Source organism: Phyllostomus hastatus, unplaced genomic scaffold (assembly GCF_019186645.2).
Source record: "Phyllostomus hastatus isolate PE091 unplaced genomic scaffold, TTU_PhHast_1.1 phas_scaffold_345, whole genome shotgun sequence".
Taxonomy (NCBI): domain Eukaryota; kingdom Metazoa; phylum Chordata; class Mammalia; order Chiroptera; family Phyllostomidae; genus Phyllostomus; species Phyllostomus hastatus.
In genome coordinates, this window is record NW_025334024.1 from 7,220,537 (window position 1) to 7,236,647 (window position 16,111).

At 45.6% G+C, this 16,111-nt stretch overlaps 1 protein-coding gene across 1 annotated transcript in view; it reads left to right on the forward strand.

The window, feature by feature from the left end:
* Positions 1-16,111, forward strand: part of PKD1L2 (polycystin 1 like 2) — an 87,974-nt gene continuing 71,863 nt past the window's right edge. Inside the window, 5 exon segments of the mRNA XM_045819129.1 lie at positions 1-301; positions 2,314-2,478; positions 4,394-4,579; positions 6,262-6,372; positions 9,434-9,581. Coding sequence (XP_045675085.1) covers positions 1-301; positions 2,314-2,478; positions 4,394-4,579; positions 6,262-6,372; positions 9,434-9,581 — 911 coding nt within the window.

Consider the following 16,111-nt stretch of genomic DNA (forward strand, 5'->3'; position numbering starts at 1 on the left):
ATGAGCTCAGCAGGCCTGGGCCTCCTGGGGCTTGCTCTCAGGTTTATGGCCGCTATTGCTAAGCCAGAGGAGGGCAGCGTTTGCTCTAAGAGCCAAGTGGCTTTCAGAGACTCTTGCTATGAATTTGTGCCTTTGGGCCGCTCCTTCTGTGATGCCCAGAACTGGTGTGAGAGGTGAGTAGGCCATTTGGTCTTCATCCGTGATGAAGGCACCCAGCGGTTTCTACAAAAGCACATCTCTCAAGACAGGGAATGGTGGATCGGGCTCACAGGGAACTCGGCTCCGAACGGAACCACAGAAGGTAGGTGGTGCTGGGATAACTGTTTCACGGTAGCCTATGGCTGCAGTTCTCACCACTGCACCCTACCCAAAGCTCCATAGAACAAATGAACATGCCCCATTCTCATGGCAAAGAAACCCTCCTCTTCGGTTGTTTGGTGGATCAAATAAAACAATTCATGCCCAGTATTTAGCACAGAACCTGGCACATAGCTGACACCCTAGAAACTTGCACTTCTTTGCACATGCCTAATCATAATATTAGCTATGAAATATTTGTTTCTTGCTAAAATAATGTACAGCACTATCCTGAGTGCTTCATGTCCATTGTCACATGGAATCCTCATGATTACTGGTAATAAAATTATCAGCTGTCTCTATTTTACAGGTGAGAAAACTGAGTCTCAGGAAATAATTACTAAGCTATTTTCAAAGCACTTCCACACCCCCACCCGCACCCCCACCCCTATGAGGCTGAAGCAGGTCGAGTGCTTTGCACGGCCCCATTTATATTAGATAGTCCCATTTTAATGGTTCTGGGAGCTCTCACTTACCTTTTACTCCGGGAGAGCTCCTTGCCCCAACCCCAGCACAGCCAGGGGAGCCCTTCTCTAAGCACCTGCAGGACCTGTCCACACCTCTATAAGCATCCCTTTGTCATGACTTTAGTTATGCAGGTGTCTTCCTCCCAGACAACAAGCTCTTCAAGGGAAGGAACCATATCCTAGCCAAAATCCCCCTGCCCCCCACCCCGTGCATGTACATATCAAAGCGCGGACAAATAAACCTTGGTGTTTAATCCTCACACCTGCCCCATGAGGTAGGCATTGTGACTCTTACGTTGTGGGTGAGGAAGATGAAGCCCAGAAACAGGGACAGCCTTGCCTAAGATGACACATCTGGGCAAGGGAAGCATCCTGCCATCTCATACTGCTCAGTGGAAACTGCAGGGTTTTACAAACAAGAAACTTGGTCTGGGCTAAGCACCTAGAGAACTAACTATACCAGAGTGGATGGAAAGTGCTTTAATAAAGGAGCAGATGGGCAAGCTCATTTTGGGATACTCACAGCCAATAGATGCAAATTTTCTGCAACGTGTCTCCAGGCAATCTCTCTTGAATGGTTTCTTGTTCTGTTGATGCAGCCATATGTGGGTTTCTGCATTTTGAACGTCCATTCATATGCACTTAAAGGACTTGGGTCTATTTAAAATCTACAGGGGACAGATCTGAGCAGGCTGATGTGTAACAACCTTCAACAGGCAATGTTATTTAAGAAGCGAGGGACAGGATGCTGTGTGCAATATGATGGCATTCGAGTAAACAGATCTCAGGCACTCCTGGGTGCCGACATGTGGATAAAATTCAGCCTGGATCAACTCACAAGAAATGTAACAATAATGGGAGCAGTACAGAGGTTGGGAAAGGGAAGATGCTTTCATTTTATGCCCTTTTCACACTTAAAAAAAATTTAACCATTTGTATGAATTTCTTTAAAAAATTAATACATATATCTTGAATCTTTACATTAAATGTTTTACATCTGGCGTTCTCTAGATCTCTAGTGTCCTTGAAATGCCTCTGTATCTTTCTCTCTCTCTCTCTCTCACACACACACACACACACACACACGGCGCTTCTTGGAGGAACATCATTGGATTCAAGGCTCTGAAGGGTCCTCAAGCAAGGAAAACTGCTTCCATGTTAACTCGGCAGTGCCCAGATACATTTGACAAAGGCCCCTTTTCTGTGTGAAATACCCTTTAGCACCAAGGCTGAAAGCATCATTTATTCAGTTAAACCACCTTGTACAGGCTCTCCAACTTGGGGTCCCAGTGTGCAGGTTGAGTTCTTACGTTTGAGTGTTGGGGGATAATGCCTAGGAAATGCCCCCTCACTGGCACGGGAGAGGCCTTCAGCCTGTCAGCACTAATTAAGCACCAACTGCACGAAAGAGTTGAGCTGGGACAAGTCTTCTACATAAAAAGGATCAGGAGAACATTCCTGAGTCCTGGTGCTCATGTTCCCACCCCAGGGCCAGGGATCTGGCTGGACACCTCCCACGTGAACTACAGCCACTGGCACGCAGCGCAGGCCTCCCCTGCTCCCCACACCTGCGGCTACATCGGAAGAGGCCCTTCTTCCCGGTGGGCTGCCTCAGACGACTGCACACAGTCGTTCGCCTTCGTCTGCGAGTTCGGTGAGCTGGCCTCTGTGGTGGAGTCTATGTCCTTCACCCTGTCTCCTTCTGTCTCTGTCTCTTTGTCTCTCTCTGCTTCTATCTCTGCCTCTCTGTCTCTCTACATGCCCACCTGTCCCTGCGTGGTCATCTGAGTCTGTCTCTCTCCATGTGTCTCTGTCTCTCAGTCTCTATGTCTCTTTGCTTCTATTGCTCTCTGTTTCTCTGTGTGTCTCTCCAAAGGCCCACATCTCTCTGTCTGTGTGATACTCTCTGTTTCTCCATCTGTCTCTGTCTGTCTCTCTCTAAATGCCTGTCTATGTAATGATCAGTCTCTCTGTGTCTCACTCCATCTCTTTACTCATATCGTCTCTCCCTGTCTACTTATCTGCCTACTAGTCTTGCTCATCTCTCTGTCTTTCTTCCTCATACACCTATGCCTACGGGGAAATGCTCATTCACCCTTGACTCCTGTTCCCTGGTCAGCCTGGGTCTGAGCCCCCCTGACCACATCTCACCAACTCCCCACTTCTCTTCTCTTGTGCCTTTTCTAGCTGTTGCCCATGCCTGACTCCCAGTGTAGACCCTGGGGACTGTGATAAGAGGCCTGCAGGAGTGGGCTGTGGCCGACTGTGGCAGAACCTGTGACACCAGGTTCTGCCCACCAGGTGGTCACTGCAGTGGGGCCTGGTCTTGGAGCTGAGCCTCCTTCTGATCCTCTGACCCACAAGCCAGGCTTGATAGAAGCTCCTGGGCTTCCTGGGTCCAGCCCCATCCATGGTTCTAAGCTCCTGGGTCCTAGGCCCTGCCCTGGGTTTAGACACTCACAGGCACCCCTGCTCCATCCTTCCCTCCCCCAGCTTTAATTAAGTGCACACAGGCTTAACTCCCTCTGTTGACTAGCTCTGAAAACACGGAAGCGTCTATGAAGCCCTCCCTGGTCACGCAGCTGGGAAGTGACAGAGATGAGATCTGACTAGGTTTGCCTATGGTCAGAGACAGAGAGAGAGACTGGAAGGTGCTACAATGCTGGCTTTGAAGATGGAGGAAGGGGCCACAGTCCAAGGGATGCAGGTGGCCTCTAGAAGCTGGACAAGGCAGGCAACAGATTCTCTCCTGTAGACTCCAGAAGGAATGCCCACACCTTATAGTCCAGTGAGGCCCATTTCTGGACTTTGGACCTCCACAACTGTAAGACGGTAAATTTGTGATGTGTTAAGCCACTAAGTTTGTAGTAATTTGTTATAGCAGCCACAGAAAATGAACACAGATTTTGGTCTCAACTCCTACTCTGGCATTCCCACAGACAGGTCTGAGTTTGAATTCTGGTTGTTCACATCTGAGCCAGGTCATTCTTTTTCAACAAATGTTTACTGAGCATGGGCAGGTGCCAGGAGCAAGGCTGGGGTGGGGTCTTTGCACAGTGACCCCACTGAGCCCCATGTTCCTAATGGGGAGAATAATTGTTCAGCTCATACGATGGGTATGAAGACTCACTGAAATCACTCGTTGATTCAACAAATGCTTGTTTAGTATCTATCATATACTAGGCATTGTTTTCAGATAAGGCTCGAAGAAGGCACTTGAAATAGGTGGAACAACAGTCACTACTTTAATAGCCCATACTCTAAATGTACAAACTCATTTAATTCTCTTAAAGTCCCTGTGGAGTATGGTAGAGACTCCCCCCTACACAGGGGAAGCAGAGAGAAGCTAAATAACTTGCAGAGGGTCACACAGCCCCTGGGTGACTGGGCTGGAGCTGCCCCTGGGCAGTCTGGCTCCAGAGCCACACTCTCACCCATGCTGAGGCAGCTTCCACTGTGTCCTTGCCTCTCACAGTCCTGACCCCTGAGACTCTTCCACTTCCCCCCAACCAGGAGCTTGCCCATCCATGACCATAATCTTCAGGTAAGTGTCACCTTACCTCTTACAGGTGTTGGCGAGAGTCTGGCCTGTGAGGGCCTCAATGCCATCATGCACTGTGGCTCAGGGGAGGTCATCCAGATCCAGGATGCCTTCTACGGGCGCCGGACTCCCCATTATTGCTCCCAGGAGGCTGGGCACCCCTTGGACCTGGAGGAGGAATGCAGCTGGCTCAGCGTCAAGGACGAGGTGGCAGGTAGGGCCCAAGGGCTTCACAGCTCTGGCTGTGAGCTCAGGGCAGTTCCTGGTGTCCTGCGCCCAGCAAAGGGTTTTGGAAGGCTCAAACAATCCTCATATATGACCTTGAGCCTCCAACATTGAAAAAAACTAGCCCGTCTCTGCCCACAGCACCGAGCTGGTAAGTGAGGGAGCCACAACTCATCCTTCCACTGGACGCCCAGTGGGTCAGGTGGGCATTTTGCTCCCCACCCAACTTGGGTGCAAGCAACATCACTTTCTTTTTAATTGAATATTTAAAAATTTTTGAAATACTTGATATATATAGATAAGAATAAAAAATATTTCAATGAACTCCCATAGACCCACTGCACCCAACTTCATCAAATCTTAACATTACACCATATCTGTTTAAGATTCCCTCATTAAAGAAACAAACACAACAGTGGATACACAGCCGATGCTCCTTCGAAGCCCTGGTCTGCTCCTGTCATGAAGTCCATGTGTATTAATCACATGTGCGGTTTGGTCATTGCTGCCTTCTACGTGTGCAGCCCTGAACATTATCTAGTATCACTTTGCAGGTTTTTAACGTTTATAAGAGTGGTATCATATTGTATGTCATTCTGCAACGTGCTTTTTTCTCTTTTCCTTCTTTATCTTATTTTTCTGCTCAAAGTGCTATCCATCTTGATCCATGTCGTGCGAATTTATCCGTTTCGCCTGTTGTGTGACTGTGCCACAGTCGGTCCCTTCCTCTGCTGAGAGCTGTGTGAGCGGGTCTCAATCCTTGCCCTCGTGAATAGTGCTGAACAAATGCTCCTGGTGGCATCTCCTGTTCACGTGGGCGAATTTCCCTAAGACCTGTTTTTCTTAGATTAAATCTGCCTCTGAGCTGCCTTTGCCCCATGGCGATGATTCACTTTCAGGGAATGGGGGGCTCTCTGCATCCTCCTGAGGGCTGCAAAGGCCTCAGAAACTTCTGTCATCTGGGACAGAGGGGAGCCCTCTCCTCTCTGCTGCAGTGACTGCTATCGGGCCTGCAGGGCCCCGTGAGAGCAGGTGGCCTGCTATAAGCCAAGGAGGAAATCAGGGCCATGGTACCTGCCTGTCTCTTTCCCAGGCATCTCCATAAGTATTTAACTCGCCTGCATAAGCAGGAGGGAGAGGTACCAGTGTCGGCAGGACCCTAAAGTTCTGGCCCGGGCTCTCTATAGTCCTCCCTCCTACAGGCACCTGGTGTTCTGGTAACCACAGGTTTCCTAAACCTGTCCACTCTTTGACAGTTCTCAGGGTGTATACTTCAACTTGAGGCCATTTGACTAGATGCCATTGGACCAGTGGTTCTCAAAGTGAGGTCCCTAGGCCAGCAGTGTTAACATGACCCAGGAGCTTGTTAGAAAAGCAAATTCTCAAGTTGCCTCCCACATCTATTGGATCACAAGGCCTCCAGGGAATTCTGGTGCAATCTCAAGTGTGAGAACCACTGGGCTAAGCCCTGAGCTGCTTGAGGACAGGAATCCTACTTCTCTGTCCCCCAGTACCCAGAATAGTGCCTAGTCTTCAGTAGACACCAGTTGATATCCATCAGGCAGATGGTGGGTGGATAAACGAACATGAGGCCATTCATCTCTGTCTGAACCTGTCCCTTTATGTCCTTCACACTGTTCCTGCTTCTGCTGGGATGCGGGTGCTTCCCAGGACAGTGCCAGGGGCTGCAGGCATGCCAAGTGACGGCAAATGGGACCTTCTTTGGAGATCTGTGCCCCACCCAGGGCAGCTACCTGTGGGTGCAGTACGAGTGTCGAGAAGGTGAGTCCCCAGCTGGCCTGGGTGTGGGAATTCCCTCCTCATTTCCATGCTAGGTCCAGCCCCCCTCAGAGCGGACAGAGCATCCACCCATGGGGGCTGGGCTACTGTGTGCTAAGAGACTTCCTAACCTCAAACTGCCATCCTGAGCGTGGCCCAGCTTAGCCTGGGGATAAAGCATTTGAAGGTCCCATTGCAGAAATGAGCTGTTGAGCCAGAAGTTTAAAAATAATTTCTTTTTTAGCCCCAGGACCCTGCAATTTAAATCTCATGGGGTGACCCAATAAACATAACTGACAAATCCAAGCTTACTTGATTGAAAAGAGTCAAAATATCTCTCCCACATGTCATAAACATTCAACCACTGCCCCTCCCATTGGCCGCCTTTTCAGTACACACAGAGACTTTGTAAAAATACAAATCTTGAAAGCCATAAAAATAACTAACCCACATTACCACAATTTAGAAAAGTTTTATAAATCAAGAAGGAAGAATCCCTCCCTTTAGTTCTACAATCCTATTCCCCATAACCAAACCACTGTTAATGGTGTAGAATAAATTCTTTACTGCTTTTAAACATATTTTCATAGACATGGCTGTGTATGAATTTATATACGTATATTTTTATAAAAATGTAATTATGTAAAATATGTTGGCTTACAACTCATTTTCTTTTCACTTAATATATCCCAGACATCTAAGTCACTAGCTTATTTTTTTAATAACTGCATAGTATCATCATAAGATCATGTCAAAATTTATTTAACCAGTTCCCCCTTGATAAATATTTAGGTTGTGTCTGATCTTTTGTTGTGTGGCAGCAGTGCCCTCTCGTACATTCTTGTGCCTATGTCTTGACATGTGCTTGGGACTATTTTTAGAGGAGAGATCCCTAGTAGTGCAAATGCTGGGTCACAGGGTATGTGCTTTTAAATGTTAATAGATGTTGCAAAATTACCCTCCAAAATCACTGTATTGATTTATATTGCTACGGACAGTCTATGGGAGCGCCAGTTTCCCCTATGGCCGTGAAACCACATTATGCCATTTTCCAACACATTAAATCGGTCAGAACTGCAGCTTCTATTGAGGGTGTGGGTAATGGTGCAAGGAGCTCTGAAGGGAAAAGATGAGTCAGGGAACGTTAGGGTCCCCAGGGGCCATCCAGCAGAGCAGAGTATAGGAGAAGGGAGGACCACACACAAGAGAGGGCACAGGAGGGGGAGGGTGGCATGGAGGACAAGCTTTCCCAGGGATATTAATTTGTTGGGCATGCTGGGGTGGAATAAGAGTGAGCAAGGTGGCCCTGGCCGGGTGGCTCAGTTCATTGGAGTGCCATCCAGTACACTAACAGGTTGCGGGTTCAATCCCGGGTCAGGGAACATACCTAGGTTGCAGATTCGATTCCTGGTCGGGGCACATACTGGAGGCAATCAATTGATGTTTCTCTCTCTCTTCCTCTAAAATCAATAAATATATCCTCAGATAAAGATAAAAAAAAAAAGAGTGAGCAAGGTGTCTCAATTCTGTTTTCTGGGAAGAGGAGGCCACGTGTTCCGGCGGCACCTTCCATTTGGTGGTTTTGCTAATGGACAAAGTGCCCCTTGGCTCCCCGCCCGTCCCGGTGCTGCCGTCATAGGACAAACGTATAGCTTAGGGTGGGGGTGAGTCGTGTCTGGCAACTACACGGTCCGGATTCTCTGCCCCAACCTTGTTTCAAACGTTCTGTCAGCTTGTGAATCAGTGTGTTCTGATCACAATCAGGTTCTGATTTGTGAAGGGAGGGACTTTACCCAGAAGTCCCCACCCCCAACTGTGCCCAGAAGGGCCTAATTATACGTGACTTTTCCTAAGGTAGTTGACAAAAGGCCTTTTAATTTGCGTTGAGCTTCTTTTACCTTTTCCCTTCTCATTTGTGCTCAGAAAGGAAAGATCATGCTGCACCAATTAGCCCACGGCTGTGTTAGAACCCAGCAAATTCTACCCTTCACCCCACCTTCCATGCCAAATTTTGAAGCTCAATGATTTGTTAAATTTAATGTGCACTAAATAGCTTACAATGAATCATCAGCTACCTTAGCCAAGTAGATTTTCTTAAAGGTGCTTTCTTTGCCTTTTGTCTTTTTAAACACTATAAAATACATTTGGACAATCAATAAATCCTGGTTAAATAAATTATGGTACATTGTGCAACTATTAAAAAGAACAGGGCAGCTCTAACTGAATTTATATAGAACGATTTCCAAGATATATTAAGTGAAAAAAGAGGAAGGTGTCAAATAATGAATATAGAAAGAACCATGTGTATAAATAGAAAAGTATGTGCTTGTGAATATGTAGACATTTCTGGAAGGTGACCTGGGATATCGGTAACCATGGTTGCCTCTGGAGAGCAGAACTGGGGGCTTGAGTATGGCAGTGGGGGGCAGCTTATACATGTCAAAGTCTGTATTGTGGTCATGTATACCTATGAACAAAAAGTAAAATTCAAAAGACCTTTAAAAAGTAAAACTAAAGATTTAAAAAATTTAAAAGCCCTACCTAAAGATGCAGGACAGGTGGATAAAAGAGTCAGGGTGGTTTAATTAATTAATTAATTAATTTTTATTGATAAAAGAGAGAGGGAGAGACAGACAGAGAGAGAAACATCAACTTGTTTCACTTAGTTATGTATTCACTGGTTGACTCTGGTATGTGCCCTGATGGAGGATCAAACCTGCAACATTGGTGTTTCCGGACGACACTCTAATTGAGCCACCTGGCTACCTGGCCAGGGTGAGAGTTTTTTTAAAGATTTTATTTATTTATTTTTAGAGAGAGGGGAAGGGAAAGAGAAAGAGAGGGAGAGAAACATCAGTGTGTGGTTGCCTTTCTCATGCCCCCTACTGGGACCTGGCCCACAACCCAGGCATGTGCCCTGACTGGGGAATCCAACCAGTGACCTTTTGGTTCCCAGGCCAGCACTCAGTCCCCTGAGCCACACCAGCCAGGGCCAACAGAGTTGGTTCTAAACATGCGGTTTTGCTCTGCAATGGCACACAGCCTTTTGTGTTTTCTTCTGCAGGCCTGCAGCTGACGGTGTCCAATGACAGTTTCACCTTTCACAATGTCACCATCTCCCTGACGTGGCTCCTCTCTCCTTACACCGGAAATCTGTCCTGTATAGTTAGTACCGGGGATGGCCACACATTTGATCCTTACTACCCTCATAGGTAAGGGGACTCTCTGAGCCTTGAGTCAGTATGTTTCAGTCAATTTTTGCTGCATAACAAAACAACCCCAAACTTAAAATAATACTTATTACTTGTCATGTTCTTTATAGTAGCCAGGTTTTCTTGTTTGGACTAACTCAGCTGGGGGAGGATGGCCTAGAAGGGCCTCATCTGCCAGCTGACTGTCAGCTAGGTATCTCTGTTGCTCACACCCAACCAGCTGGCTGAGGCTCACTCCCGTGGCGGCAGAAGAGTTCTTGGTTGGCAGTGAGTGAGAGCAAGGTCCAATGTGCAAACATATTTCAAATCTCTACTTGGGTCACATCTTTTTATCCTCACCCAAGGACATGCTTATTGATTTTAGAGAGTGGGGAAAGGTGGGAGAGAGAGGGAGAGAAACATTGACATGAGAAACATCAATCAGTTGCCTCTAGCATGTGCCCTGACCAGGAACCAAACCCACAATCTAGGCATGTGCCCTGACCAGGGATCGAACCCATGACCCTTCTGTCTATGGGATGGCACTCCAACCAACTGAGCCGCACTGGCCAGGGCTACTTGTGTCACATTTTTTAATGGCCCATTGGCCAAAGCAAGTTTCATTGCCAAGCACAGACTCAACAGGTAGAGAAACAGACTACACTTACTGATGGAAGAAACGGCAGAGCTCAGAATAAAGGCGTATGCACACGGGAATGGGAGAAACTGGTGCTCACCGGTTCCTCATTAGGGAGGCCGCCTGAACAGTCCTGGGGAGCTGGGTCCTTTCGTCTTGGCTCTGTGTAGTCTCCTGGGTCACTGTCCGAGGAGTCGGTAATAGGGTAAAGAAGACGCTCACCTGGGTATGGGAGTGTTTTTTATTAGAAAGGATAATAAAAATCATAGTAGCAACATTAATAACAGCCCAGCCAAGCAGTTTTCACACACAGCCTCAGTGGAGCTGTGTTCATATAACCACTTGCCACGTGAGCCACCGAGCACTTGGTACGGAGCTGTTCTCGGTTGAGATGAGCTGTAAATGTAAAATGCACAAGGGATTGTCAATGCTTAGTTCTCCCTCCCCCCAAAAAGAATGTAAAATACCTCACTAATAACTTTTATATTGATTATACATTGAAATGGTAGTACCTTGAATATATCAAGTTAAAGAAAACAAATTATTAAAATAATTTAATAATTATTATTAATCATTATTAATAATTAATATTTTAACCTGTTTCTTACTTTTCCAGTGTGGCTTTTAGAAAACTTAAAGTTGCACATGTGGCTCATACTATTTGCATAGGATGGTGCTGAACTAAATAATCATTACCTTGTTTTTACAAAGGAACAGTGGTGTTGCCCAAGCTGTGTAGCTAGTGAACGGCAGTGCTGTGCTCTTGTACAAGCAGGACAGTCCGGCCTTGCGCGGAGCTCAAGCTCTGAGGCCCTGCAGGATTATATAGCACACAGCATTGGGGCCTGAGGGCACTGCCTTCCTCCCCCCCACGTCCTCCGGGAGACAGTTTCCTCCTCAACCTGTAGTAGCCAAACCCAATTCCTAACATTTCCAAGTCCTACCTGGCCTGTGTAAGCTCCGGTCAGCCCTGCTGGGGGTGCCCCAGCAGGAGGGGTGCCCCAGACTACTTCAGAAAATCCAGATCCTCTTTGGATTCTGGGACTCCTTCCAGGGACCCCCCAGTTCAATATGGATCCCCTGAGAAGTCGTGGAGACCTATAAGCCTTTCTTCGAACCCCCATGCATCTCCATTTCTACTCTGTGGGACCCAGAGGTTCTAGCTGCATGGGTGCTGGCATTCCCGAAAGCACTAGGTGGGGTGAGGCAAACAGGGGGCCAGCCCTGTCCACAGCCCAAGTCTGCTCCAGTGAGTGTGTCTCAGATTCAGCCACGCTCTGACATCTCTGGCATTGTGCCAAACAAAACGGTATCTAGAAGCTGGGGTTCTAGTCCCAGGCACTGCTAGTATATTGGGCCTGGAAATTACCCCAGGTCTTGGGTTCCTGTCTCCTTCACTGTCACATCTATATTGATGGTTGCCTTGATTGGAGTAAAATGAGAAATTACATGTGAAGGTGCTTTGGGAAGTAAATGTTTAAGTAATACAAATACCTATAGCATCATTCTGCAGGTTTCTTCCCATTTGCCACCATTTCATTAATAAAACAACAAATTCTAAGTTACATAATCCTTAACCCCCGAATTTTATAGAACTAGAATTTGGCATAAAATAAAATTCACTGTCTGTAGCCCTGCTAAGAATTTCAGTTACCCAAGGACTTATTTTTAATTTTTTAAAAATTTACTTATTGCCCTAGCTGGTGTGGCTTACTGGATTGAGTGCCGGCCTACGAACCAGAGGGTCATCAGTTCAATTCCCAGTCAGGGCACATGCCTGGGTTGTGCCAGGTCCCCAGTAGGGAGTGCACAAGATGCAACCACACATTGATGTTTCTCTCACTCTCTTTCTCCCTCTCTTCCCTTCTCCAATAATTAATTAATTAATTAATTAATCTTTTAAAAATTATTAATTGATTTGAGAGAGAGGCATTGATTTGTTGTTCCACTTATTTATGCATTCATTGTATGTGCCCTGACCAAGGACTGAACCCACAGCCTTGATATATTGGGATGACACTCTAACCAACTGAGTTACCTGGCCAGGGATCCACAAGGACTTTATAGTAAATAAACAAACAGTAGTTAAAACCTGGAGCAAACAGAACAAAATGGAAATATTTGTCAACTCTGGGTGGTGAGTCCAAGGGTGTTTGCATATTACTCTCTGGAATTCACTGCATGATTAAACTTTTTCATAATCTAAGACAAACAATAGTAAGCAGTACTTTGCATTTGCAGTCCCTCTGGGCATTAGTTCGAAGTGAAAGTGACTGGCATTGTTTTTCTTTTTCAAAACACATAGATGGCAATACCCTCCACCATCACCCCGCCTACATAGTCCATTTCCCCTCCTTTAAAGACTTGTTAGACCTTGAAACTACCCACCACCTTCTCCTATCATTTTTATTAATATTAGGAAATATATTTCTGACACTTTCTAATCAGCACTAGCAGCCTCTGCACTCAATTTACAGTATGAAAAATGGTATGAGTTTTAAGTATACAGAAGTCCCATAGTTTGTGTGGATGTCACTGGGCCCTTCTTTTATGTGTGTGTACAGACCCCTACTTCTGCTGAACTCCTCCTTAGGCTAAGACTTAAACTGGATGCTCTATGTCCACTGTAGATAAATAACATGAGCTGTTAGGGAGAATCCAATCTCCAATAGAAACGGTGTAATAAAAGTCAAACAATTGCCCCTTTAAAGCTCCTTCTTGCCTTGCATTCCCCATGTCTTGAGTTCATTTGCATGGCAGGTTGTTTTGTTTCTACAGTTCTGAAATTGTATTACGTGCTTTACAGAATACTTTGCATAAGGCGAACTGTGCCCATGTCCAACGTTAGGTAATTCAGCGCCACCTACTGACAGATCCGGGGATTGCCATTATTCTTCAGTCCATTCAGTCACCTCTGCACACAGCCACGTATGACGCGGCGCGGTGGTGGTGGTGGGGGACTTCGTAAAAACCCATCATTCACAAGCCAACATAAGCCTAGAAAAGAACATAGAGTGACTTAGATGTACACAGGCTGTTGGGAGGCGCAGAAGAGAGAACTCTGTGGGAGATGATGATCAGAAAGGACTGCAGAGCTGAAGTCCTTGGGGGACCAGAAGTAGGAGGCAGGAGCAGAGGGTGCAGAGAAAGCAAAGCCACGGATGTGGAGGAGCACGGCCTCCCTGGGTAACTGTGAGCACCTCACCTGTACCCGCAGTTCAGGGGTATGTGGGAAAAATGAAAGATGGTGCTGGAAAACCCAAAACAGTCTGGTGATGGAGCCTTGATACCTGCCGGTTTAAAGAGATTGTTTTTTTAGGAGTGTATGCAGGTCAAGCACCAGCAAACAAGCCCTGATTTGGGGTGCAGGAGGTTTCCTGGGGGTACTAAGATGGGGCAGGGGGAGAAGTGGGACTGAGATGCAGTGGCAGCACAGGCATCACCGACACTGGATGGAGGACAGGCCTGGGGAGGGGCTGTCACCTTGGGAGGGGCTGTCACCTTGAGCTCCCTGTGGCTAAGGAGAATTCCTGGAGATGTTTCAGGTGTGAGCCCTCAGCGTCTGTCACACCAGGGTGCTTGGGATGGGGGTGTTGGGGGGTGCAGTATGTGCAGGCTTTGGTCTTAAAGGGCGGACTCAGGGTGACATGCCACCATATTCACCACAAAAGATATTTAAGAATCTTTAGGCCACAGTTACATGATCTGTGATGATTAGTATTGCCAGTGTTAACTAATACTCACCGAGTAATTTTAAAAAGTGAATAGGACTACAAAGAATAACTGATACAGAGTTAATTCTAGCAAATGGGTAATTGTTACTGTTATATTAATATTACATAAAAGTATATAATACTTTTAATAGGCTAAGTGCATAAATGGCATCCTGTTATATAAAAAGCTACAGTATTTGAGTCTATAACATGCCAGATACCTATCCGGCCATGGCATCGTTTAAATCTTACAGCCTAGCCAGGAATAGCACTCAAGGCATTCTATCAACAAAAGCACTGAGGCTCACTCAGAGAGGGTAATTGAGTTGTTAGGTTATCCAGGCAAACCTAGGAGTCTTGGAGATCTCATTTCCAGTTTCCTACCCTTTCCACTCCATCACACTGCCCAGTTTGGTCAGATGGCTTCATCCACCAAGCTGGCTGGCAATTTGGGAGCAACAAACAAAATGGTGTTCTTAACGATGGACATTATGAGCAAAGACTGTGAGCTTTCATCTCATCTTTCCTTTTAAGTTGCATCCCATTAACATCGAGTATCAAAGCAGGGTATACAAGTCAGTGAGTGACAGAGTCTTGAACCAATTTTTAAACATTTTATTTAAGCATAATACACATACAGGAAAGTACGCAAAAAGATGCAGATTAATGAATTTTTACACAATGAACACACCCAAGTAACCAGCACCTAGATGAAGAAACAAAACATGAGTTGTCTCCCAGAAACCCCCCTGTACACTCCAAGGATTCTAACATCATCACACAGTGTGACCTGTATTTGAAACTTATGGAAATGAAACTGCATAAAGAATATACTCTTCGTGTCTGATTTCAGTCCAATAGTGCGTTTTTTAAATTTTTATTTACTGATTTTAGAGAGAGGAAGAGAGAGAGGAAGAGAGAGAGAAAGGGTGGGGAAGAGAGAGAGAAACATTGATTGTTGCCCCACTTATTTATGCATTCACTGGTTGATTCTTATATGTGTCCCGACTGGGAATCACACCTGCCAGTATTGGCTTATCGGAATGATGCTATAACCGACTGAGTTACCTGGCCAGGGCCAATAGTGTGTTTTTGAGATTTATCCATACTGTTGCATAAAATCGTGATTTATTTTTTCCTCTCCGAGATGTATGACATCTCATTGTGTGAACATACCTGAATTTACCTATCCATTCTAGCATTGGTAGGCATTTGGAATGGTTTACGATTTGAGGTATTATGAATAGTGAATCCATAAATAGTGTAGTGCATGCCTTTTGGTGCACATATGTACACATTTCTGTTGTGTTTCTATCTAGGACTGGGATTGCGCAAATCCGTTGGGTCATAGCACAGATTTTTAAGTTGTTGTCTTCTTCTCTTTGTACTCCGAGCGTATCTTCCCTTTGCTGGCAGCAGTTTCTAAAACCACTCTGTAGTCTTCTCCCTTGGGTGAGCTCACTGGGAGAGAAAGCAGAAAAACAAATCCATTTCTCTGCTCTTTAGTCCTGGGCAATTTCAGCTGGCACCAGAGTTTAAAGAACATAACAAATTGCTTTTCCCAGACATATTACTGAAAAAACAGGCTGGGTTTTGCAATTCAAAACCATCATTCGCAAATCCAGAGAGTTGGCATTTTCTTGTTCTAAAATCTACATAATTTGATATTCATAACGGCCACTCCAGAATTCTTCTATTTAGTGTTGGTTGGTAGATCTTTCTTCTATCCTTTTACTTTTAACCTACCTACACCATTATATTAAGGGGGTTTCTGGCAGACAGTACATGCTTGAGTCTTGTTTTTTCAGTATCCCTATGGCATAATAATTGGTGTGTTTAGAGCATTTACAGTGAATGTAATCATTGATATGGTTAAACTTAGATCTATCATTTTGTTGTTTTCTATTGGCCTTCTCTGTTTATCCCCGGCCCCTGGTTCCTTTCCTTTCTTGACTTTTTTTTCCCCCGATTACTAAATATTTTTAATATTCCATTTTAACTTAGTCACTGGCTTTTTTGTTTTTGGTTTATCTCTTTGTATTACTTTTTAGTAGTTTCTTTGGGAATTTCAATATACATGTCTAATCTTTCACAGTCTACTTAGAGTTACTGTTATACCATTTCAAGTAAATGTTGAAGCCTTACTACCTTGGAGTCCCTTTTGCCTGCCTACCTTTACATTGTAAGTGTCAAATGTGGGA